The 26,455-nt window shown below is 43.8% G+C and overlaps 1 protein-coding gene across 1 annotated transcript in view; it reads right to left on the minus strand.

Moving 5' to 3' along the window:
• LOC141273723 (heparan-alpha-glucosaminide N-acetyltransferase-like) overlaps nt 1–26,455 on the minus strand; it is a 1,179,775-nt gene that overhangs the window by 1,149,034 nt on the left and 4,286 nt on the right. The window contains exons 2-4 of the mRNA XM_073686004.1: nt 26,229–26,323; nt 22,410–22,546; nt 16,598–16,710 (exon numbers count right to left, since the gene is read on the minus strand). Of these exons, the coding sequence (XP_073542105.1) occupies nt 16,598–16,710; nt 22,410–22,546; nt 26,229–26,323 (345 nt within the window). The remainder of the gene's footprint in view (nt 1–16,597; nt 16,711–22,409; nt 22,547–26,228; nt 26,324–26,455) is intronic.

Raw genomic sequence — 26,455 nt, forward strand, 5'->3', positions numbered from 1 at the left:
CAAAAGTCAATAGACTAGGATCTGATGAGTACAAATAAGTCTGGAAGAAACAAGGGGAAAAATTGGCTAACAGATCAAGAAATTGAAGTAACTGTCAAGTTTGGTGGAGGAATCCTGTTGATATTGGGTTGTTTCACAGCCAAAGGTGTTGGATACTTGGCCAGGATTGATGGTGGTCTCAATGCAGAGCTATATGTAAGTATCCTATAACACAAGTTATTTCGTACACTTGAGTACTATGGGTATGAAAAGGATGACATGACCCGAAGCATAAGTCGAGATTGGTGAAGAAATTGTTCAATGAAAATGAAGTAGAGGTGGTGGATTGGCCCACACAGTTCCCAGACCTCAACCCAATCGAAGACTTGTGGGAAGAGTTGAAGAAAAAGCTGTATACTGTAAATACACAAGTGAGTCGACCAGTATGCATCAACTTTGCCTGGTTCCCACCGTGAAGCATGGAGGAGGAGGTGTGATGGTGTGGGGGTGCTTTGCTGGTGACACTGTTGGGGATTTATTCAAAATTGAAGGCATACTGAACCAGCATGGCTACCACAGCATCTTGCAGCGGCATGCTATTCCATCCGGTTTGCGTTTAGTTGGACCATCATTTATTTTTCCACAGGACAATGACCCCAAACACACCTCCAGGTTGTGTAAGGGCTATTTGACCAAGAGAGAGAGTGATGGGGTGCTATGCCAGATGACCTGGCCTCCACAGTCACCAGACCTGAATCCAATCGAGATGGTTTGGGGTGAGCTGGACCGCAGAGTGAAGGCAAAAGGGCCAACAAGTGCTAAGCATCTCTGGGAACTCCTTCAAGATTGTTGGAAGACCATTTCCGGTGACTACCTCTTGAAGCTCATCAAGAGAATGCCAAGAGTGTGCAAAGCAGTCATCAAAGCAAAAGGTGGCTACTTTGAAGAACCTAGAATATAAGACATATTTTCAGTTGTTTCACACTTTTTTGTTAGGTATATAATTCCACATGTGTTAATTCATAGTTTTGATGCCTTCAGTGTGAATGTACAATTTTCATAGTCATGAAAATGCAGAAAAATCTTTAAATGAGAAGGTGTGTCCAAACTTTTGTTCTGTACTGTATATATACTTTTAACTAAAGTCTGCTTATCTTGCTCTTTCTCTTGACAAGCCTAGTGCTAAATCAACACACTCTGATTAAGCAGGGACTTGTCATTCGTCACTGCTACTTGCTCTATGGTTACAGTGACGGAGAAAAGAGCTCATCATCACACATTTACAGTATCATTTTACATGGACAGAACATGTCATCCGCATGTTAGCTCTGGAGGTGGTTTTATATTATATTACGTGAAATGACTGATCCACCTTTTATAATCATCATTTTTTAATTGACTTTATGTAGCGGAAATTAAATGCTGTTTAATAGCTTATGCTTCTCTACTGTAAATACAACATTTTTCTAAACTGAAGATTTTTAAGGCTAAACATACATAGCCTACATCTGAGGGCCAGAGTAGGACAGAGATGTCATCTCGCTTTTGTTTTCTCTTTAATCAGGTTACAATTTGTGATGAGCAAGCGTACTCCCCACTACTTGATACTCGATCGAGCATCGGAGTGCTCGGGTATGTTCCTTAGTCGATCGAGTATCACGGGTGCTCAAGCACCATGCTCGACTCCCTGCCACATGTTTCGCACCTGTTAGACAACCAATAAACATGCATGGATTACCTGACATACACATAATGACGTACTCATGTTGGTTACTGGCATTACTGTCATTGACCGGCCGTATTGCATCATCGGGTCTTATATAAGACCCAGTGAGGCGATGCTTGGCACAGTGTAGGAAGCAGTTCAGGGAGAGTTGTTATAGGGGAAAGAGTGTATTTTAGAGAAGGCATATAGTCAGGGTTTAATATTGCTATTGCAATACTTCTATACCGCTGCTGCCCTTTTCAGGGCAAATTTTTTTTTTCCCTAGTAAAACTGATGTTACCTGCATTCAGTGGAGTGATAGTTTTGGATTAGAGGCATATAGGCTGTGTTTAATATTGCTATTGCAGTACTTGTATGGGTATACTGCTTCTGCAACCTAAAAACAAACATTCTTTTCAGGGCTACATATTTTCTTTTCCCTATTAGAAAGTTTGCTGGCATATAAATAAACACCTAACCTAACACAAGGTGCGCAGTAAGGGACGAGGAATAGGACGTGCTGCTGATGGTCCTCATAGAGGCTGAAGTTGTGGGCCAGGTGAAAGTGTGCCTGCTGCGGAAGCACAACAAACACGCTCATCCACAAGACCTACCTTCGTGTCCCACTTTGCATGGGGAAGTGGTAAAACACTCTTGAAGTCAGAAAAGTGCAAACACGTGGTTTATTGGATGGCAGATAATGCTTCCAGTATGTTACCCAGCACCACCCTGTCTTCTACACTGTCCTGTCTCACTAGCCAAGATTTCTTCCTCCCACCATAGCGAGTCCCAGGAGACAAGTGATTCCACACTCGGACACTCCGAGGAGTTCTTTACATTTTCATTTATGCATCCTGGTCTTTCGCCATGCACATTTTGAGATGGACATGAGGAGATGATGTGTAGTGATGCTCAAATATTTGAGCAGCAATGGTCAGAAGAAGATGACGATGGGGAACACAGTTGCCAACAAGTAATGTTGTTAAGTCAACAAGTCAGGAGGAGTAGAGTGATGAAGTGGAAGACGAGGTGGTGGATGATGAAGTCACTGACCCAACCTGGGAGGGTGCCATGCAGAGCAAGGCAAGCAGCGCAGAGGGGGAGGGATCCGCAGCAGGCAGGAAGAGGTAGTGGGGTGGCCAGAGGGAAAAGGCAGGCAACTGTTCCCCAGAGCACCAGCACACGGCAAGTTCCCAAGCCAAGGGTTAGGCGTTCCCCGGTTCTCTTTTTTAATGAAAGAGCAGGCGATAAGAGAATGGTCATTTTCAACCTGTGCCGTACTAAGATCAGCTTGACCACCACCAGTTATGCTCAGGCACATGTCATTAAAGCACACAACTAGGTGGGCCGAACACCTGGGTCCACAATTAGTGTCTGCGGGTGACAGCACTGCCTCTTCCCCTGTGCTACGTGGTTGCCTTTTCTGAAAACCTAACCACCTGCTTGTGAAGGTAAGCCGCATTTGCACCCATTTCCGCAAGTCAGCTACAGCTGCCACCAGTCTGGCAGCGCTGCAGCAGCGCTTACAAGTACCGACTGGTGAGCTGGACTTGCACGTGCACGTGCTCGAAATCCACATTACACATATTGGCAAATCTTTGTGAGCAGCAGGGGGCAATAGTTGAATACCAGCTACAGTCCTGCTCATGGTTATTGGCACCCATGAAGTTTAAGTACATAATGTGGAATATCTCCTGAAAAAAATGAATCAAGTGAAGCCGTTTTTTTGCATAGAACACTCGTGTTAAATACAAAAGAGCAAATGATATTAAGAGCAAATAATTTAAAACCAAAAACAATGGGATTGAAAAATAGAAAAACCTAATGCTTACTGTGACACTGGTATTGGCACCATATACATTAATTTAGTATAGAAACACATTTTGACTCGCCTATGGTGAATCAGAAAAGAGATTCACCTGTGACTAATTGTCAGTGCCCATGTGACATGAATTATCCAAAGAATAATGACTTCAGTGTTTTAAAAAGTCACATGGTAGGCCCTGATCCTTTGCTACAATGTAGAAGACAAAGGAGCTGTCTGAGGACATCAAAACTGCTATTATTAGCAAACACAAGACTTCCAAAGGATATAGTGCCATCTCCAAAGACCTTGGTATCCCAGTTTCAACAGTGCGCAATGTTATTAAGAAGTTTGCCAAGCATGGAACCATCACAAACTTTTCTGGAATTGGGGGAATGAGGAAAATTAACAAGAGATATCTTAGAAGGTTGGTGCGAAAAAACACCACGTCAAACATCCAAAGACCTGAAGGCCAACATGAAACAGTTTGGAGTCATGGTTTCAACAAGTACCATACGCCGCACACTAAACCAAGCAGAGCTTTATGCGAGAAGGCCAAGGAAGAAACCACTGCTGAAGAAAAGACATAAAAAAGGACGACTGATTTTTGCCAAAGAGCACCTTGACAAACCAGAATACTTCAGAGAAAAAGTTCTGTGGACAGATGAAACAAAAATAGAGCTTTTTGGCAATGCAAAGCAACATTTTGTTTACAGACGAAGCAATGAAGCTTATAAGGAAAAGGATACCTTACCAACAGTTAAGCATGGTGGAGGATCCATAATGCTGTGGGATTGCTTTGCTGCATCTGCTACTGGAGGCCTTGACTGTATCACAGGAATCATGAAATCAGGGAATTATCAAGAGATTTAAGAGCAAAATGTCCTAAGCAGTGTAAGAAAAGTTGGTTTGAGTGGAAGATAATGGGTCCTCCAGCAAGACAATGACCCAAAGCACACTTCCAAAATAACACAGGAATGATTGAAAAAGAAAAAATGGACTGTTTTAAAATGGCCAGCAATGAGTCCTGACCTCAATCCCATTGAAAATCTTTGGGGTGAGCTGAAATCTGCCAAGAAGTGCAAGAAGCTTATAGATGGCTACAAGAAACGTTTGGAGGCTGTTAGCAATGCCAAAGGGTGTGCAACCAAGTATTAATTAGGAGTGCCTTTATTACTGCACGTGCTGTTTATTCCGTTTTTTCTTTGAAATTGCAACATGGAAGTTGAAAAACAATGTTTTATTGTTGTATTACTTTGGTCCACTAATTAAAAAATCCAGAGAATATAACTTTGGTACATTTCCATTTATTTCTGAAGATATTGTAGAGTCTATGAGAAAAATTAAAGGTTGCCAATAATGGTGAGCAGCACTGTATAACATGCTCATTGGTATTCCGGACAGCCTCCGCACATAACAACCGATGAGTGGGTATGGATGTCTGACATAAGTGAGGTTCTACAAAACTTTGAGGAATCAACCAAGATGGTGAGCGGTGATGACGCCATAATCAGCATAACCATCCCGCTTCTGTGTCTACTCAAATGCTCGCTGCTCACAATTAAAGAGGAAGCTTTGCATATGGGCATGTGGATATGGAGGAACAAAGTACACAGGGTGATGCTACCCAGCCCAGCCTCATCTCATCTTCTCAGAACAGATTGGGTGATAATGAGAAGGAAGCTGAGGAGGAGGAGGAACAGGAGATGGCTGCCTGCGCTACAGAGGGTACTACCCACACCACCTTCATCCCATCTGTTCAGCATAGATGGGCTGAAGAGGAGGAGGAGAGGGAAGAGTAGGAGAAGGAGAGTCATCCTCCTGGTGGGGACAGGGAAGTCTTGCCTGTTGGGAGTCTGGTACACATGGCTGACTCCGTGTCTCGCTGCCTTTTCTGTGACTCTCGCATTATACGCATTTTGGCCAATACTGATTACTGGTTGTTCACCCTTCTCAGCCCATGCTACAAGGAGAACTTTCCATCTCTCCTACCTGCTCAGAAAGGGCTAGTAAAATGGTGCAATACCAGGAGGCCCTAGTCGAACAATTAGTACAAAAATTCCCATCTGACAACGCTGGCGGCAGAGGTCATAGATCCTTGGGCAACCAAAGAGGAGAGACGAGGGAGACACACACCAGGTCCAACAGTGGCAGGGGAACACTATCAAAGGTCTGGCACAGTTTCATTAGACCTTCCCAGCACCCAGGCCTTGATGCATGGGGTAGTCTGACAAGGAGGAAAATGTTTTTGAAGATGTTGAAGGAATACCTAGCCATCGGTACCAGCATCCTCCGTGATTCCTTTGTGCCATACAACTATTGGATATCCAAGCTGGACACATGGCATGAACTGTCCCTCCACTCCATGGTGGTGCTGGCTTGGCTTGCCCTGCCACTAGGGTTTTGTCAGAGTGGGTTTTTAGTGCCGCCAGGAGCATAATAGTCACATCCTGTCAACTGAAAATGCTGACAGGCTGACTCTTATCAAAATGAACAAGGCCTGGATTGGCCCAGACTTCTCAAACCTACCGGATGACAGCAGCGGAACATAAAGCCAATCCAAATATATTTTTTTCTGGTGTATTCCCATCCACCCAAAAAAGGGTATACGGTTCATGGTTTCTTCTTTTTCTTGTTCTCCTCTTCCACCATATCAACAGGGTCATCAGGCGGCCCTCAATCAAAATCTTTAGAGGGTCATCAGGCGGCCCTCACTTAAAATCTTTAGAGGGTCATCAAGCGGCCCTCACTCAAAATTTTTAAAGGGTCACCTGGCAGACCTCATTCCAAATCTTTAGAGGGTTCATGGTTTCTTCTTTTTCTTGTCCTCCTTCTCCACAATATCAACAGGGTCATCAAGGGGCCCTCGCTCCTAATTTTTCCAGGGTGTGTATGATGCCCTACTTCATAATTTTAACAGGATGAGTATGAGGTCTACCTCTACAATTCTCTTACATATGTATATATGTATACCTCCTAAGGGTGAATGTTTTTGAGCCCTTGCACTTAGTGCATAGGCTTTACCAGTCTAGGAGTCCCACTCCTTAAAAATGGGAAAAAAATGTTTTCTGAGGCCATCCTCTACGTGTCTTCCTGGGTGTATTGCAGTTCTTCCTTCTAATTTTTAACAGGTCTTGCACGTAGTGCATAGGCTTTATGAGTCTAGGGGTCCCACTACCTAAAAATTTTAACAGAATGTGTATGAGGTCCTCCTATATGTTTAACACAGGGTGTATCGGAATCACTTTTCCTTCTAAGTTTCGACAGTTCATGCATTGTCCGCATAGGCTTTCTGAGTTTCAGAGTCCCTCCTGCATAAATTAAACAGGATGGGTCTAACCATGTCACACACACCACATGCCCAGATAAGGTAATAAAATGTTAAAATTACATTAAGTCTATGTGCACACGATGCGGTTTTAATGCGTTTCCGAGGCGGTTTTTCCGCCGTGGAAACACATTAAATCCGCTTGTTAATAGGTCTGCCATGTATAGCAATGCTAATCCAGATGTGCTGTGCACATGATGCGGAAATTTCCGCCCTGGATTCGCATTGCGGCAAAAACTGCAGCAGGACCATTTCTAGCGTGATTCCGCCGCGAATTCGCACCCATTGACTTGCATTGAATCGCAACAAACCCGCAAGTAGAATATCTATACCTGCAGAACTGCTGCGTTTCAATGAAAATCAATAGGCACAAAACTACCATGGAATCGCGCTGTGGGAGGTGCCCGGATCGGGAGACGAGGCTGCTACTCCTCTCATCTGACCGCTGCTCTGGCTGATAACAGCGAGAGCAGCGTGGATGGGAGGAGCATCAGTCTGCTCTTCCCAGCCCGCGTGCACGCGGTAGGTAAAAAAATAATAAAGTAAAAATAAAAAAATAAACCTGTTTACTCGCCTGTCTGGCTGCCCCCGGTGTCCTCCTGGTCCCCGGCGGTGATGCTGTCTCTCCGGCGGCCAGCGGTACACTGCGGTGATGTCAGCGATCACCTGATGGTGACGCGACCATCAACCGATCGGTGACGCAGCAGTGAGTTGATGGTCGCGTGACCATCAGGTGATCGGTGAAGTCAGCGGTCAGCTGATGGTCACGTGACCATCAGCTGATCAGTGCCGGCAGCAATCAGCTGATGGTCACGTGACCATCAGCTGATTGCTAACACCGGTAATCAGGAGATGCTCACCATGGGAAAATTTGCAAGAATGTTCACACAGTGTTTAGCTCACCGGGGCTCATCAGCTGATCTTCAGCTGATGAACCCCAGTGACCTTCTGCAGCCTGAATACTGACAGGGGGTGATTTTACACCCCTGTCAGTATACAGTGCTGTATTCTACAGCTGTAACATCAGTGATTTCTGATGTCACAGCTGTAGAAGTGACCCGGATCATCGTGGAACACTCAGCGGTGATCGTGGACTGCGTCGTTGACGGCGGACAGGTGAGGGATATGGTTGTTTGTTATTTTACGTTTTTTTCAGGAAATAGAGGGCTTTGCAGAGGCGTGTAATAAAAAAAATTGTAGTACCGTGTGTGTTTTACTTCATTAAATACTTTATTCTGGCTGTGTCTTTTATTGAAAAGGTGGCGACTATTTTACTACGCGGTTAGTAATGGGGGCGTCTTATAGACGCCCTCCATTACTAACCTGAGCTTCATGTTAGCCGCCAATACAAGGCTGACGTGATCCTCAACCCCATTACCCCACTGCCACCGCTACAGGGTAGTGGGAAAAGCGAGGCTAAGCTTAATAGATGCACCATTTCTGGGACTGCTGAGGGGTGATATTAATAGCCGCAGAGGTGGTTAGTATTCATGGCCCCTTCCCTGGCTATTAATATCAGTCTGCAGCTGTCTAGTTTAGCCTTTGCTGGCTAGATTTTATAGGGGGGACCCCGCATAAATTTTTTCTGGGGTCCCCCTGTAATCTAGCCAGTAAAGGCTAAACAAACAGCTGTGGGCTGATATTAATAGCCAGGGAACATTGTTGGCTAATGGCCCCTTACCCGGCTACTAATATCAGCCCCCAGCGGTCGGCTTTCCCTCTGCCCGGTTATAAAAATGACGCGGGAGCCCACACCATTTTTTTTTTATTTTAGGCTCTGTGCCCATAATTTAGATGTAGCACCGCTTTGGACGCAAATACGTTTCATTCTATTGAACGCAGGTAAATCCACATGTGTTCACTGAAACATGCGGATTTACCGCATTCAATACAATCTAGTGGTCAAATTTCTGTTGTGGAGACTAGCGACTCCACAAGAGAATTTGACATGCTGCGGTCCTGAAAGATGCGCCGCATGTCAGTGTCCACGGGTGATTCGCAGCCTCTGATGCACGCATAGTGGATGTGAGATTTCTAGAGATCCCATCCACTATGCTGTAACATCTGGACGCTGCGGGTTTGATGCTGTATAAACATACAGCGTCAAACCTTCAGCAGCTCCTGATCATGGCCACGTACCCAAACTCACCCGCACCAGGTCAATTTCTGTAGCGGACACATCGTATCTATGATGTAGGGAAGGGGGGCACAAGTTTCAGACATGTTCCCTTTAAGATGCGTTCCAGACGTCCGTGTTTCCGGCACGTGTGGTGACCATTTCCACACGAACTGGAGACACTGACACATGTAGACCCCTTCAAATGAATGGGCCTGTGCACATGTCATTGTGTTTTCACTGACTGTGTGTCCGTGGGCAAAACACGCTGACATGTCTGTTTTTTACCTGCAGCACGGGCCGGAAAAAACATCCCGCACATGTGCACACTGATGACACATGGATGACATCCGTGTGTCATCAGTGTGACACGTACCACCGCTTGGGAATCAGCGGTACAGTTAGCGTTGTTCCTAAGTGCCGGGTGCTGAATGCTGCCCTCATCATTGTCCCCTGCTGGGGCTGTGATCAGCGCTTGCAAGGGACAATGTTAAGAGTAGTAGTCTGCTCCCGCTGTGTCCAAAACCTGTAAACATAAGAATAAAATAAAAAAATCATTATACTCACCTGTCCTAAGTGTCCCCCACTGTAATCCATCTGGCTGGTTATGCCGAGGAGCTGGGGAGAATGATTCGCTGCAGCGAGCGGTCCCGTGTCCTCCACTAAGTCTAGCCGAGTGGTGTCCTGTCACTCATTGAGCTCAGCACAGTGCAGTGGCCTGCTCGCTGCAGCGAATCATTCTCCCCAGCTCCTCAGCATGAGCGGTCAGACGGATTACAGCTGGGGACACTTAGGATAGATGAATATAATGTTTTTTTTTATTTTATTATTTTTACAGGTTTTAGACACAGCAGAAGCAGAATACTTCTCTTAACATTGTCCCTTGCTAGTGCTGATTGCTTCAGCACCCGGTGCTAGTGCTGATGGTGCTAGAGCTGATGGTTCAGCACCCGGTTCACCACCCGGTGCTTGGGAGCAGTGCTAACTGTTCTGCTGATTCCCAGGAGCTGGTACTTGTGATACTGATAAAGCACATGGTTGCCACACGTGTGCCATGCGTATCACACACACGGACACGGATATCTCTGGTACTGTTTTTTCCAGTCCCGGAACTATCCGGACATGTGAAAGAGGCCTATGGTGGACTTTAGCAGCAACACATCGCCTGGTGATTGAGCTACATTCATCTTCTGATCCAATATCTAGTGATCATCTCCTATGATGACTTTTGGCTCTGTTCCTGACGAGCCTAATACTAGTTCAATGATGCTACCATGACTGTTCTGGGGACCTCAATAGTGGATCCACCTGCAGAAATTACATCCGTCTTTGCCAGGGTTATAGGATGAAATCAGAGGATCCCTTAGACTCCGCACCCCAGTCTAGCCTGCGTTAAATGACTTAAAGCTTAGATAATCCCCATTTTGGCAATTGTAACTCTGGTGTTCTTCTAGGTTGTGGAAGTGCCATTGGGCCCATGTGCTACTAAAACCTGTATTTCCCTCAGCCAGTCCCTGTAACAAGCTATAGATGCTACCTACAGTATGTACATTTACAGTTCGGAAAAAAAATCTTTATATCTACAAATAACTTATTTGATGACACGACACATTAGTTAAGATTTGTAATGATGAGAAATCCGGGAGTCAGGCTGAATTGTACTTATCTACAATGTAACTGTGAAACCAAACACATTTGACTTCATATCTATAACTAAAAAAGGATTTTATAATTTTATTTGTATTATTTTTTACAAAAACAATATTTACAGGCATTACAAGACTCTGAGCCTACTGAAACCAGCATCATATATGCATCCCAGGGGATAGGGGGCTGGAATCTGAAGACTGGTGCTTGTCGTGTTTAGAACCCTGGTGGAGCTGACTTAGAGATCTCATTGTGGATTGACCCCTCCTCACCTGTGATAAAGGGTCTCTGAGTAATGCCAGACCTGCATAAACTTGCTTTTAACTAACATCAATTCTTCAGTTAAGTGGCATCTTAATGCACTTTAAATTATGGTCCAGCCTCTCCAGTACAAGATAAGCACAAACAGAGTGATAGATGCTCATTCACCGCTCCTCTCAATCTAGATTATAACATCATGTCAACAGTTCCTCCCACACCATGTTTGCAGGACAATTCAAGCAAGTGTTTCCTAATTATTATTTACACCTTTTTTTCCACAACCAATTTTTTATATTTAATTGGTTAGGAACCTTCAGGTCAATCTGTTTGCTGCGAGATTAGGTTTCTGAAAAGTAAATGTTACAGCTGGTAGGAAAGAATGAGAGGTGAATTTAAAGGGAATCTGTCACCCCCTGGGAGATTTGAGACCTCTACTATGGGCATATAGGGTATAGAAAAGTAAATCTATACATACCTGTATGGTCCATAGTAGAGGTCTGTTTGCAGTGAAATGGAGTTTTATAAAATCTGATTTCACATGCTTGGCGTCCCCCGGATGCCAAGAAATCCCCACCTATCTCTTTAGTTAGCCCAGAAATCCCCGCCTATATGCTTATTTAGCATGTTCCCCCCTCCCCTACACATCACAGGGCCCTGTGACGTACACTGGTCTATCTCATTTCCCGCGCATGCGCAATGCGACGCTCACATCAGGAGCGCTTTGTTTCCTCCCGGCCCCGTTTTTCTCTGCACGGTTCCGCAGTGTTCTGGTGAGCAGGCTCCCCCTGATGTGAGCATCACATTGCGCATGCGCGGGAAATGAGTTAGACCAGTGCACATCACAGGGCCCTGTGACGTACAGGGGAGGGGGGAACGTGTATAAACAGCCGGAATATAGTAATAAAACGTAGCTTTTAATTAAATATAATAAAAACTACTTCATATATTAAAGTGCTCATGGTGCCAGTGCTCATTACAGAAAAAAATCTCACCCAGGACTTGATACTTCAGACAAATTCAGGGTACCAGGTAATTCATCCAATTGCTGGAATTCAGATTAATGTTCCCTACGTGCCCTGTCGTGCCCTATAAAGTCTCCCGCTCTCACAAGAGCAGTACCCAAGTGTGGCCTGCTCTAATTCAAATAACCCCTAAAAAAGAATAGCCCTCCCAACACGTTTCGGCTTCAATATTGAGGCTTCATAGGCCAATCAGTACTGTGGGCAGGGTTATACAGAACTCAGCAGTCAGAGAACTGGCAGATCTGCAGCAGATAAAACAGATTTTATCATTATTGCAGCAAACAACCCAGTAAGTCATAAATCGCTGGAATCAGGGTCTCTGCCCCTACATCATACTGTGCTCAGACGGTAGAAAAGAGGAAATGGCAAAAGTGACCAGTTTTTACACTTATTTTACCCGCTGTTATCCTGAGTATTCCAGAGTTAGGGGGGGGGGGGTTAATTTTTTAAATCCGCCCAGTGGTTCCAGAGATATGGGCCTTTTTATTCAGAGCAAATATTTTTGGTCACTTCTAAGGGTACGTTGCTCACAGGGTAATAATGCTTAGCAATCTAAAGAAACACTCCTTGGTACAGACCATATCAATTTGTATAAAAAGGGCCATATCTCTGTAACCATATGGCAGATTTAAGAAAAAAAACAAAACAATAACATATTCAGGAGAGCAGCGGGAGTATAATAAGAACACAAACAGACTACTTTTTGATATGGTGACAGCTCCTCTTTAGCTTAATGTGTGTATTTTTGCCAGCTGATGAAAATATGCAGGTCCCTGGGAAACACCTAAATGTACAAGTCAATACTCCACCTTTATATTCTTTGTACAGTCAGTCGGATCATGTGAAAACATTTTCAGGGTGCAATGTACAGTTTAGTGTCCTGATGCAGAAATGTGGCGCCCCTGCGGGTTCATTCACCACAAAGGTACTGCATCTCACCCAGAGGTGTGGTATCTCACTCTCAGGGAAGGATGGGGTACTGCCCGGGACCCACACACTTGCATCCATTACACTTCAGGAGGGAAGGGCGAGATTGCTCCTAAGGGAGAGCACAGTCCCTGGTCTCTGGCTGGAGGGTGGAACCATGTAGTGGGTGTGGGTGGAGGAAGAAGGACAGGGGAGCACTTCAGCAGTAGTATAAAAGGGGAGCTATCTTGAGAGAGGGTGTTCAGTCAGAGGAGGACAGTGAGAGGAGCAAGAGCTCTGCAGGAGCTCTGCTCAGGAGGAGCGGGCCTGAGTTGAGAAGCCCAGGAGGAAAGGCTGAAGAGGAAGGGAGCAGAGGAAGGCTCCAGAAGTGAGGAGATCCCAGGGGCATGGGAAGTGCGGATGCCACGCGTGCGTCTGAATCTACCAGGATGTGGAGGGATCAGGCCGCAGAGGGGACCAGCCCCTAAACTATTAGAGAACTACAAGGCTCAGCTAGGAACCGGAGGCTTCTGCACTTTTAGGGTGTAGTTGCTCATAGCCGCAACTAAATCGTCGAAAAGGTAGCCACACAGGATTCAGGGGACTGCAGGTTGCCCGTCAAAATCTGAGGTTACCGGCTTGGGACACTGATTGCGAGGAGCAGGGCAGGAGGGTGAGAACCAGCACAGGAAGACGACCGAGGAAGGCACACAGAATGGGGTCCCGTTATGTACTCCTGAAACACCTGAGAGTTTGCTGAATCCCTCCCATGGTAAACACAGGACGGAGTGGGAAGTTACCCTGGCCCTGGTAACTTGGAGTCTAAAAACCGTGAGTAAAGCTTGAAGACTGCACCCCACTGTCTCTGTGAATTATTGCTGCGCCATCACCAGTCCTGCACTACACTGCACAGCAACATCTACCTCATCAAAGTCATCACTATACTGCCCTGGAGCTTGGTTTTACATGTGGAGAGCTGAACCAACTCTGCTGCGTCACTATCAGATCCAGAGGATCTGCACCGCAGCGGCGGCTCCATATAGTCGCATGCCACAGGTGGCGTCATGAACAGTAAACTATAAAAACTATAATCCCCTTTTATTGACCGCCCTGGGTCACAGAGCGGGTCACTGCCACTGTGACATCCCCCAGCATCGACCGGCCCGGCTACCGAGTACCCCACGGCCCAGGGGGCGCGTCATATTCAGCACTTGTAACACAAGAATAGACAATCAGTGTGTGTAAGGCACCAATTGTAACCAGCGCTTGTCTGTAGTGATGGTGGGAGACGGCTGCTGAGTGGAGAGGAGAACAAATATGGAATCAGCTGGCCAGCTGTCCCCACATTGAGAACTGCACATGTGAAGTGGATGGTGTAGAGGAAATGGGGATTTTGTATCACAAATACTAAAACTAGGGACTGATATGTAAAGGGGTGAACATCTGGCAATTAAAAGAAGGATTGTCCACTCCATCAGGTTAATGAGGTATCCACCTTTGGCAACATCTTTTTCTTACTTAAGGCATCATTCCCACGTTTTTTTATTTTACCGCTGGAGTGGTGTCACTAATCTACGTTCCCTGCCCTTAGTATTATACTTACCAGCCGCCATCTTCATCTTTCATTAGCAGTTTGTGACCTGACGGAATATCCAGTGTTTGCTGGGTGATCCGGAGGTCACTACTACTCAATGTAAGTCTATGAGAGCCAGAACGAGGCCAGAATGAGGCTCTCATAGAGCGCCGCGGGACTGGAGCAGAGCCGGGAACAGCTGAAAACAGCAGGTGGTGAGTATAAAACTAAAGGCAGGGAACATGGGTCAGTGATACCACTCCAGCGCTGCAATAAAAAAAATTGCTGGAGTAGTGCTTTAAATGCATGTATTTTTGGATAAACAATATTTTTGATTTGGGTTTCATTAAAAAATGTGGCACTGTTTCAGTGAGTTCATTCTGATGGGCAAATGGGAGAGTTTCAAACTCTTATCTGTCTTATGTTTAGCTCTTCTCAGCTGATTTATCACCACAGACCACATGTGCAGCAAACAAAGGGCCTGTAAAAGCAAAACAGTGCAACATTTTTAAAGAAACCAAATTGCAAAACTGATTTTTAGCCTCAAATACAAGCATTTCATTAAAAAAAAAAATTCCCCGAGGTGGACAATCCCTTTAAACTTCTGGAACTAAGGATTGAGGGTACACACTAAAAAGCCTAGGCTTGGCCACTGAAAGCGTTTGTCCTGCCCCTGGTGAAAGATACATGTTTATTGTAATACACAATCTGTATTTCCTAATGGAAAAAGAAAAATGTAATGATGAACTGAATCTATATCTGCAATATTAGAGTAATTATAGGAGAACAGCTAGGGGGGTCCCACAAGTGAATAAGTAAGAGGAATAATATGTTTATAGTCATAGCAAATATTTTTGTATTTGATACTTAGAGTCTAGACTCCATCATGTACATTTTATAAATGAAAGGGTCACATGAGGTCTTTTCAAGCGTTCTCCATTGGGACTGACCATCTTCAAATTTTCAGTTTAGTCTGACAGACTCAGGTTAGAGAAAGTGAAATGCCCTCTACTGGGGTCAAAGGTTTCAGACCATATCACAGACTTGTCATCTTGTTTGACAGTAGATACTGGGTATTGGACTCCATTGAGATGCTGGGGTCATTAGAAGACACTTGGTTATTCCAGCAGACACCTACCTAGTACAATTCTGTTTTGTTCTACAAAACATTATATCCATATTTTTGTGCTATAGTGTAAACTTCAACAAAGTTTCCTTTGTGGAGAATACAATCTTGTCATAACTTGATACGACAAAGCGCTTTGTTAGTTCCCTACAAATACAGAACATGCTCAATAGGATATATAGATGCAGATTACAAAGAACAGAAAATGTAAAAAAAAATAGCACAATAGACATTTGGTGAAAACACACAAATACGTTCTATGGTCTTTTATTAATTTGTACTAGTTTCATAATTGTCCCCAATCGTGCACTTTTCACAGATACAACATTTACCTACATTATAGTCTATGAGACTGTTCACGTGTACGTTTTTTGGGGGGATTGAGTATGCACCAAAAAAAAATGGAGACATGTTCGATTTAGTATCAAATTAACAGATCTAAATTACACATTCAAGTCTATAGGTCCATCTAAAAAATGGAGATCTGAGTGTCATCCAAGGGCTGTATGTATATTGGTTAGTAGAAGCTTTGACATTTTTTATTATTTTTAGCATACAAGAAAAATGTATGCCACCCTGATGGTAAAATACAGAGACACATACCAAAAAAAATGGATGGAAATTGAATTAAAAAAAATAATCAAAATAAATATATTTTTCTTATACCAAAAAGAAATTAAGTCTTAGCCAATACTAGTAACATCTCAGAAGCTTGCAAGTACCGTATGCTCCCTAAGGTTGCATACACCCGTCCGTGTTTTTTAAAGGACAGCACATAGACGGTATATGCATGCTATCATTTACATCACGCACTCATTTATTCACATTTGTGAGTTTAGACTTTGATATGACTCCGCTTTTTTTCCCAAAAAAAGGAGGAGGGCCAAAGGTTATTGTTGAAAAATGTTCTATCTGAAAGAGAAACCCAAGACAGAATACGTATGCAAAACAAGGACCTGAGAATTGGCAAGATTTTAGGTAGGGCCAAAACTCTAGAAATATCCAAGCTATTATAAGTCTTAGAAAAAACTTGTGTGTGAGCAGATTAATTTGCTCATCGCTGCTTTATCGTATAGTTTTCCACAAGCAAATTAACAGACGTGAAGGACAAATAAGACGGACACACTTACGCAAGAGGTAGTTTGAGGGAGATCTGCTGACGAGGTTGTAGCACTGCACTGTACCATTACTGGACTGAACGGAAATTATGTAATGGCCATGTTCTCCGTATAGCTGCGTCCAGCTGTCAGGTTTAAACAGAAAGGAGTTAATCAGTAATGAAAGTAATTAGCGCCAACATAGTGATTTCCCCAAGTTCAGTGGTGTGTTGTGGGCTGTAATGAGACGAAGCCATGCATGTCTATAATGAGATACAAATCCTCTGAGCAATCAATGCTTGTGAAGCTGCCAGGTCACCCACTTAGGATCAAACTCACATGATGCTACAACTTACTGATATACAAGGAATGAGAAAAGCAATGCACCTGAATGAATGGAAGACTCCTGGCGAAACAGACATACTGTCTGCATTGTGCCTATTGTAGTGCCTGAGGAGAGCTGCATGACTCAAGGATCATCTCTTGTGGATTTGGTCTTTTTAGATTTTCGTATCATGGACATCCACAGTTTATCAGTGTATTAAGCAAAGTGTCCCTAAAGGGGCTCTCATACTTAAGGAATTTTCACCTATCTACAAGATAGGTGATGTCTGATCATTGGGGGTTCCACCGTTGGGATCTCCATCGATTACAAAAATGGCAATCTCAGGCCTTCTTTCCTCCACACTGTGTGGAATGGTCGTGCAGAACCACTGTGGTTCCATTCATGTCTGTTGGACTGACAGTGGCGGCACTGTACTCAGCTATCTACATAATTTCCATGAACACCAAAGGAAGTGGCAGTGGTTATGCATGACTATCCCCCTCCCATTGAAACTTAACCGCAGTGAAGAGGAATTTGGGATTGGGACCCAATCCTTGGGATGTTTTAGGGCCCCAGCCGTTAGTGCTCCCACGATCAGATATTTCTCTCCTATTCTAAGCTGGCACTATTAGAGAAGATCTCTCATTAAGACAATACTTTTTGGATTTGAAGCTGGCCCAGCAATTATCTCACTGTGATACAGACCACGTGTTCATCAAAGTAATACACGGCTGCATCAGAGCTTATTTACTTTGGCTAATAAAGGGAATTTTGAGTGGGGAACCTTATGAGACAATAGTTTTGATCATCAAAATCATTTAGTCAATAAATACATACCTATAAATGTTCTCACAATAATTAATAGAATAACATCAAAATTTATATTAATCAGATCAGAAATTGGCAAGACATTCTGGAAAATATTCTCATACATCTTTGACAAAGGTTTAACTATAGCACTGAATAGAAAATATTGTGAAAGCCATATATGCAACCTTCTACATCCTATAGGGTCCCCACACCAAGCACACTGGGCCACTGATCAAGACCTTGAAGGTAGGGATAAAGAGCATCCGAGTACTGATAGACACAATAAAATCAATTAGACGGGCTGTTAATGTTAAAAGTGATAAAACATTGATATTTAGGTATAAGTACAGTATATATTCCCAATAAAGAAAATAGTAGACAAACAAATTCACATCAAAGCGAGCTAAATACAATGCTTTTCTAAGGTAATGAAGCTAAACTCGGGAATAGTTCCTCTTTATGTATCAGGGTGAACTCTGCTTCAACCTCTATTCAGGGCACAAAGAGGCCGGGCCTGGGAATACGTCTCATCTAGAGCGGACAGGGCTCATTGAATGATTACCATGGGGTGCCCATTGTATTCCATTCTTATTCCTGGGCAGTGACCTCTCACCCATCTCAGCACAATGGTCCCATTGAGGTGAGCTTCCATTTCGTAATAGAGCGCTCTGTCTAGATGTGAGGCGCCTGGGTCAGCTACGAGTGTGCTGGCCGACCACCTGCGTATTTTTCTTCTGAGAAAATAGCCATGACATCGGTTTTCCAGCTTAAGTCACTAAAGCATAGAGTGTGTGACAACAAATCACAATGGGAGTCCTAACTGTTTCTGAAGAGGCAGACATTCACTTTAAGCTCCTTCTACCATGTCTGGCTGACATTACCGTGCCGTTTCATCCATTACAGTGGTCAAGTTAGACAAATAAATGCCAAGACATCAAACTTTTAACACTACTCATTTCTTTATTAGATGGACTGAATAAAATTGTGCTTTCGAAGATTTGCAAATATATAGCACAATTTGTCCATTACAATGAATGTACCAATATGGCTAATTCATATGCAGCAGATTTGTTTCAGAAATGTCTACGACTGTCATTATTCATTGTGCAGAAATCCATGCACATGCTGCAGAATCAAATCAATGTATCTGCCAAGTGTGAATATGCCTATATGTGCCCAGCGACTGAGCACTTCTCAAGGTTTTCTATCATTTGCTAAAGTAAAAGCATTTAACCCATACACAACCCATACACAGAGTATAGCCAGCACTGGCAATTGGCTTGATATCTGGATTGAAAAAACTGGAAAAATAAGACATTTAATTCTCTTATAGAGCCTAATATTTTCATGGGATGAATCTATATTTACAGTGCCTACAAGTAGTATTCAACCCCCTGCAGATTTAGCTAGTTTGATAAGATGCAAATAAGTTAGAGCCTTCAAACTGCAAACGAGAGTAGGTTTTATGAACAGAAGCATAAATCTTACAAACCAAAAAGTTATGTTGCTCAGTTGAATTTTATTAAATTTTAAACATAAAAGTGTGGGTCAATTATTATTCAACCCCTATGTTTAATATTTTGTGGAATAACCCTTGTTTGCAATTACAGCTAATAATCGTCTTTTATAAGACCTGATCAGGCCGGCACAGGTCTGTGGAGTTATTTTGGCCCACTCCTCCATGCAGATCTTCTCCAAGTTATCTAGTTTCTTTGGGTGTCTCATGTGGACTTTATTCTTGAGCTCCTTCCACAAGTTTTCAATTGGGTTAAGGCCAGGAGACTGACTAGGCCACTCCAACACCTTGACTTTTTCCCTCTTGAACCAGGCCTTGGTTTTCTTGGCTGTGTGCTTTGGGTCGTTGTCTTGTTGGAAGATGAAATTATGACCCATCTTAAGATCCTTGATGGAGGAGCGGAGGTTCTTGGCCAAAATCTCCAGGTAGGCCGTGCTATCCATCTTCCCATGGATGCGGACCAGATGGCCAGGCCCCTTGGCTGAGAAACAGCCCCACAGCATGATGCTGCCACCACCATGCTTGACTGTAGGGATGGTATTCTTGGGGTCGTATGCAGTGCCATCCAGTCTCCAAACGTCACGTGTGTGGTTGGCACCAAAGATCTCGATCTTGGTCTCATCAGACCATAGAACCTTGAACCAGTCTGTCTCAGAGTCCTCCAAGTGATCATGAGCAAACTGTAGACGAGCCTTGACATGATGCTTTGAAAGTAAAGGTACCTTACGGGCTCGTCTGGAACGGAGACCATTGCGGTGGAGTACGTTACTTATGGTATTGACTGAAACCAATGTCCCCACTGCCATGAGATCTTCCCGGAGCTCCTTCCTTGTTGTCCTTGGGTTAGCCTTGACTCTTCGGACAAGCCTGGCCTCGGCACGGGAGGACACTTTCAAAGGCTGTCCAGGCCGTGGAAGGCTAACAGTAGTTCCATAAGCCTTCCACTTACGGATGATGCTCCCAACAGTGGAGACAGGTAGGCCCAACTCCTTGGAAAGGGTTTTGTACCCCTTGCCAGCCTTGTGACCCTCCACGATCTTGTCTCTGATGGCCTTGGAATGCTCCTTTGTCTTTCCCATGTTGACCATGTCTGAGTGCTGTTCACAAGTTTGGGGAGGGTCTTAAATAGTCAGAAAAGGCTGGCAAAAGAGATCTTTAATCCACACATGTGAAGCTCATTATTCTTGGTGCCTGAACTACTTCTTAATACTTTAGGGGGACCAAACAGAATTCTTGTGGTTTGAGGGGTTGCATAATAAATGACACTCTGAATTAACTTTTAACGTTTAAAAAAAAAAAAAATAAAAATTTGCTGCAGTGCATTTCCCACTTCCAGGCTGATCTACAGTACAAATGTCACAATGCCAAGTTAATTCCGCATGTGTCAACCAGCTAAATCTGCAGGGGGTTGAATACTACTTGTAGGCACTGTATGTGACCTGGCAGACAGAGACATAAAAAGTCCCTTTGAAAAAAAAAATTAGCCTTGGCATAAAGTTTTTAAAATTTGCCTAGTGATCAACAACTAATATCCATCCATCAATATGAAAAAATAACTTGCAACTATAATTTCCCACCCCAGCAGAAGTTTTGGCACCCCATCCATCCATCCAGTCAGCTGACCTGTGAGACCACAGACTAGCGTGAAGGTCAAGTGAATGATGATGATCAAGGGAGCCATCAGTGACTGCACAATGTCACGTCTGGTGAGATCAGATGTTCTGTTCGTCAGTTTCATAATCTTGCAAACAGTCAGTAACCTCAATGGTGAGTGGACAAGACAGGAAAGATATTATCACTTCTGGCTAAAGAGAAGACCGCCAAAGCGGCTGTAGGTTTGAGACGTAAGTAAGATATATATTTTTTTATTCTTATAACAATGTTTCACTTTTGGTGAGTTTTAAAAATGTTTCGAAAAACCCTTTGAAGGAGTATAAAAGTTTCAGAATGTAAGTGGTATTGGTCCAATTTTCCAATGTATTTGTATCAGTTCCTTCTTTGCTTGCAGTCATCTAATAGTAACTTCACTGTTTACTTCCAGTGGATAACTAATTGTTCTGGTCATTAGATGGACACACAGGTGCACAATTCCCTGTATAATAATATGTCCCGAATTGGTTAGGAATGGCCCTCATTTAGGAATTACGAGGACTAGACTTATGGTAGAGATAAGCTTTGTCATAAAGCCTAAGTTGTCTCCTGTAATACTAGGCACAGCAGCTACAGAGCGCCACCATGTGGCTGTTTTCAAAACAATTAAGGCTGGCTGCGTTGTTTGGCCTCCTCTGCATAATTTTCTATATCTGACACAAATACATTGTATTGATTACCCAAAGAGGATAGAGAGGGTAATCAGCCTGGAGATAGCCCTTTATAATAATACGATCAATAGTCTCTGGAATTGGCTGCAGATTTGAAGAATTAAAGTAGAAAGTTTCGCAATGAACACTACTAATATGTTTCACACAAGGGTCACTCATGCATCTCTTTTTAATCCCCATCCAGAATATAAATGATGTTTACGAACCAAATCCTAACAATACAAGTACAATATTCACAAGTGATCTATAACTAGGATGAACAAATGCCATCACTGCTGAAGGCTGATCCGTGATGGGTCCAGAACCTAAAGAACATTTCACAGTGGTAGAACTATACTGGCCTACAGGGGTCCTGGGTTGATACATGCGGCTTCCTAAATATCGCAGCGGTTTTACACTGCATCTTTAGAAATGAATTGCCAATGGCTTACTGAATATTAATGGCCATGTGATTTCAGCATATCCGTATGGGCATCAGCAATAGGCAATCCTTTATAAAGTAACTTCTAATGATGCAGCAGAAAGCAGATACCACATTTAGGAAGCGGCTTCTCGGCAGATGCACCTCGGACTGGTACTAAATACGTGGTGCCAAGTGCTACCTGCGATCCCAGCCTCACCTTTCTGATTAATTAAGAGATTTTATAAGGTTAGAAAAACATGGCTGTTTTCTTCCACATGTCTACACGTTATGTATGGTATTCCGGCTTAGTTTTATTGAAGTGAGTGGGGATGAATTGCAATACCAAACACAACCTGTGAACAGCTGTGGCGCTATTTTTGGAAGAGAGAGGTCTAGATTTTTGTTTCACCCTGCACAACCCTTTTATCTATATTCTAAACAAAGATTCTGGCAGCTGCTATGAAAACTACCTGCACACCGGTTCTTCATTTTCACCTTCTTTCAACACATGGAAAGTGAGTGCAAATTGAGTGCTGATAACGACTGTTTTGTTTGTGGACCGGAGACCTTGGGCAGCTGGAAGAGCCATCAGTGGCTGTAAAAGACACTAGAAAATTATACATTTCTGAGGTTATTTAAGCAGCAAAAAAGAAACGAGCAAAATAAATATTCTACAAACATCAGATAAGCAGTCATTACATACTTATAAATTGTTTGCCTTTACTAAAGGGTATGTGCACACGTTTAGTATTTGGTGTAGAAATGTCTGCATCTCTTGGCAGGAAAAACGCAGCGGCAAAAACACACATTTTTGTAGCGTTTTTTGATGCGTTGCTGATGCAGATTTTTCCACACTAATTACTATGTGTGAAATCTGCAGCACAAATGCTGAAAGAATTGACATTCTGCAGATTTAAATCTGCGCCAAATCTGCAGGTCACAAATAAACGTGTGCATGAGATATCAGGATTCTCATTCACTTTGCTGGTACTAGGAAACCCTTCAGGTTTTGTGACAAATCTGAAGAAATGCAACATGTTCACAGCCAAAGAGTCTCAGAAAAGTTATCCTAGTTATAATTGAAGCTGACCAGGTTCCCCCATGATCAAATGTGATTCTGGAGGAAGCTGCTTCAGAGAAATGCAGTATTTATAGCTGATCACGTAATATAGGATATAGGTACTGGCTAGGACATACAAAGTAAAAATCACACAGATCTCTAGCTCAAAAAGGAAGACCCTGGTGGAAGCATTCCCCCTAAATATTGTCCATGTGGCCACTGTCATTTCCATCCACATGCTTCATCATGATTCAAATTCCCAAAGCTGCAAATGGAGAAGTAAACACATAGAAATAATTCCACTATTAACAATTCCATCGCTCTCCGACATGTACAATATGATGTTATGATATACACTGCTCAAAAAAATAAAGGGAACACTCAAATAACACATCCTGGATCTGAATGAATGAAATATTCTCATTGAATACTTTGTTCTATACAAAGTTGAATGTGCTGACAACAAAATCACACAAAAATCATCAATGGAAATCAAATTTATTAACCAATGGAGGCCTGGATTTGGAGTCACCCCCAAAATTAAAGTGGAAAAACACACTACAGGCTGATCCAGCTTTGATGTAATGTCCTTAAAACAAGTCAAAATGAGGCTCAGTATTGTGTGTGGCCTCCACATACCTGTATGACCTCCCTACAATGCCTGGGCATGCTCCTGATGAGGTTGTGGATGGTCTCCTGTGGGATCTCTTCCCAGACCTGTACTAAAGCATCCGCCAACTCCTGGACAGTCTGTGGTGCAAGGTGACGTTGCTGGATGGAGCGAGACATGATGTACCAGATGGAGGGGGCCGTAGGGGGGGAAACAACCCAGCAGCAGGACTGCTACCTCCGCCTTTGTGAAAGGAGGAACAGGAGGAGCACTGCCAGAGCCCTGCAAAATGACCTCCAGCTGGCCATAAATGTTCATGTGTCTGCACAAACGGTTAGAAACCGACTCCATGAGGGTGGTATGAGGGCCTGACGTCCACAGATGGGGGTTGTGCTCACAGCCCAACACCATGCAGCATGCTTCACATTTGCCACAGCACACCAGGATTGGCAAAGTCGCCACTGGCACCCTGTGCTCTTCACAGATGAAAGCAGGTTCACACTGAGCACATGTGACAGACGTGACAGAATCAGTTTGACAGTGGATCAGTAATGGTGTGGGGTGGCATTTCTTTGGAGGGCCACACAGCCCTCCATGTGCTCGCCAGCGGTAGTCTGACTGTCATTAGATACCGAGGTGAGATCCTCAGACCCCTTGTGAGACCATATGCTGGTGCGGTTGGCCCTGGGTTCCTCCTAATGCAGGACAATGCCAGACCTCATGTGGCTGGAATGTGTCAGCAGTTCCTGCAAGATGAAGGTCACTTTTGAATGTTGGTTGTGCTTTCACACTCGTGGTAGCATGAGACAGACTCTACAACCCACAGAAGTTGCTCAGATGGTGCAGCTCATCCAGAATGGCACATCAATGCGAGCTGTGGCAAGAAGGTTTGCTGTGTCTGTCAGCGTAGTGTCCAGAGGCTGGAGGCACTACCAGGAGACAGGCCAGTACACCAGAAGACGTGGAGGGGGCCGTAGGAGGGCAACAACCCAGCAGCAGGACCGCTACCTCTGCCTTTGTGCAAGGAGGAACAGGAGGAGCACTGCCAGAGCCCTGGAAAATTACCTCCAGCAGGCCACAAATGTGCATGTGTCTGCACAAACGGTTACAAACTGACTCCATGAGGGTGGTATGAGGGCCCGACGTCCACAGATGGGGGTTGTGCTCAGAGCCCAACACTGTGCCGGACGCTTGGCATTTGCCACAGAACACCAGGATTGGCAAAGTCGCCACTGGCGCCCTGTGCTCTTCACAGATGAAAGCAGGTTCACACTGAGCACATGTGACAGACGTGACAGAGTCTGGAAACACCGTGGAGAGCGATCTGCTGCCTGCAACATCCTTCAGCATGACCGGATTGGCAGTGGGTCAGTAATGGTGTGGGGTGGCATTTCTTTGGAGGGCTGCACAACCCTACATGTGCTTGCCAGAGGTAGCCTGACTGCCATTAGGTACCAAGATGAGATCATATGCTGGTGCAGTTGGCCTTGGGTTCCTCCTAATGCAGGACAATGCCAGACCTCATGTGGCTGGAATGTGTCAGCAGTTCCTGCAAGATGAAGGCATTGAAGCTATGGACTGGCCCGCCCGTTCCCCAGACCTGAATCCGATTGAGCACATCTGGGACATCATATCTCGCTCCATCCACCAACATCACGTTGCACCACAGACTGTCCAGGAGTTGGCGGATGCTTTAGTCCAGGTCTGGGAGGAGATCCCACAGGATACCATCCACAACCTCATCAGGAGCATGCCCAGGCATTGTAGGGAGGTCATACAGGCACGTGGAGGCCACACACAATACTGAGCCTCTTTTTTTACTTGTTTTAAGGACATTACATCAAAGTTGGATTAGCCTGTAGTGTGTTTTTCCACTTTAATTTTGGGAGTGACTCCAAATCCAGGCCTCCATTGGTTAATAAATTTGACTTCCATTGATGATTTTTGTGTGATTTTGTTGTCAGCACATTCAACTTTGTGCAGAGCAAAGTATTCAATGAGAATATTTCATTCATTCAGATCTAGGATGTGTTATTTCAGTGTTCCCTTTATTTTTTTGAGCAGTGTACTGCACATAAAGATTATTATAGAACTAAAGTTATACTGCCTTGTTTTATGTGTGACCCTTAAATATAGAGCTTCAATTGAGCTACATGCACTGTCTACTCTCTCTCTTTGTATATAGGACCTAGCTGTCTCAGTGGTCTGGGACAGAACCGATTTGTTTCTACTTCCCAAAAGAAAGTCTATCCAAAGTGCCAGGGTAATTTTGATGTAGCAGGTTCAATCCAAGCATTAAGAAGGAGTAGTCAAGATGCAATAGCACCTGCTATGTCCCTTTTTACACCTTCTAGTCTACCTACCTAATTTTTTTACACATCCTCCTGCACTACCTTATACAAAATAGAAATTGGAGCATGCTTCAGGTTTCCAAACTCCAAGCTTTCTCCAAGATTCTTCTGCCGAAAAGTCATGGCTTATCACAACAGATTTTACACTTTGCAATGCAAAGGTTCCAATCTACAGTAAAGTAAACTTACAGATAAGGGGCAGCTTAAGATGTAAGATAGTGTGCGGGTATAGAATAAATCCGAAGAGCCTCACGATATAATGTCTTACCTTATAGCAGTAATCCGAGATATAAAGCAAAGTTATGGGCTCCAGAAGATGATTGTTTGCGGTTATCAAAGCTTCGTCATATCTCAGTTCAATAGCTATGACAGAAGAAGTTAACTAGGTCAGGATTTCTGTACAACATGACAGCATTCATTTAAACAAAACATTTGTCAATTTATTTATAAATTTCCAAGAGCAATAACAGAGGGATAGCTTCAGAATTAGGGAAT

Source organism: Phyllobates terribilis, unplaced genomic scaffold (genome assembly GCF_046119375.1).
Source record: "Phyllobates terribilis strain yellow unplaced genomic scaffold, ASM4611937v1 Scaffold_5__5_contigs__length_657084704, whole genome shotgun sequence".
Classification (NCBI taxonomy): Eukaryota; Metazoa; Chordata; class Amphibia; order Anura; family Dendrobatidae; genus Phyllobates; species Phyllobates terribilis.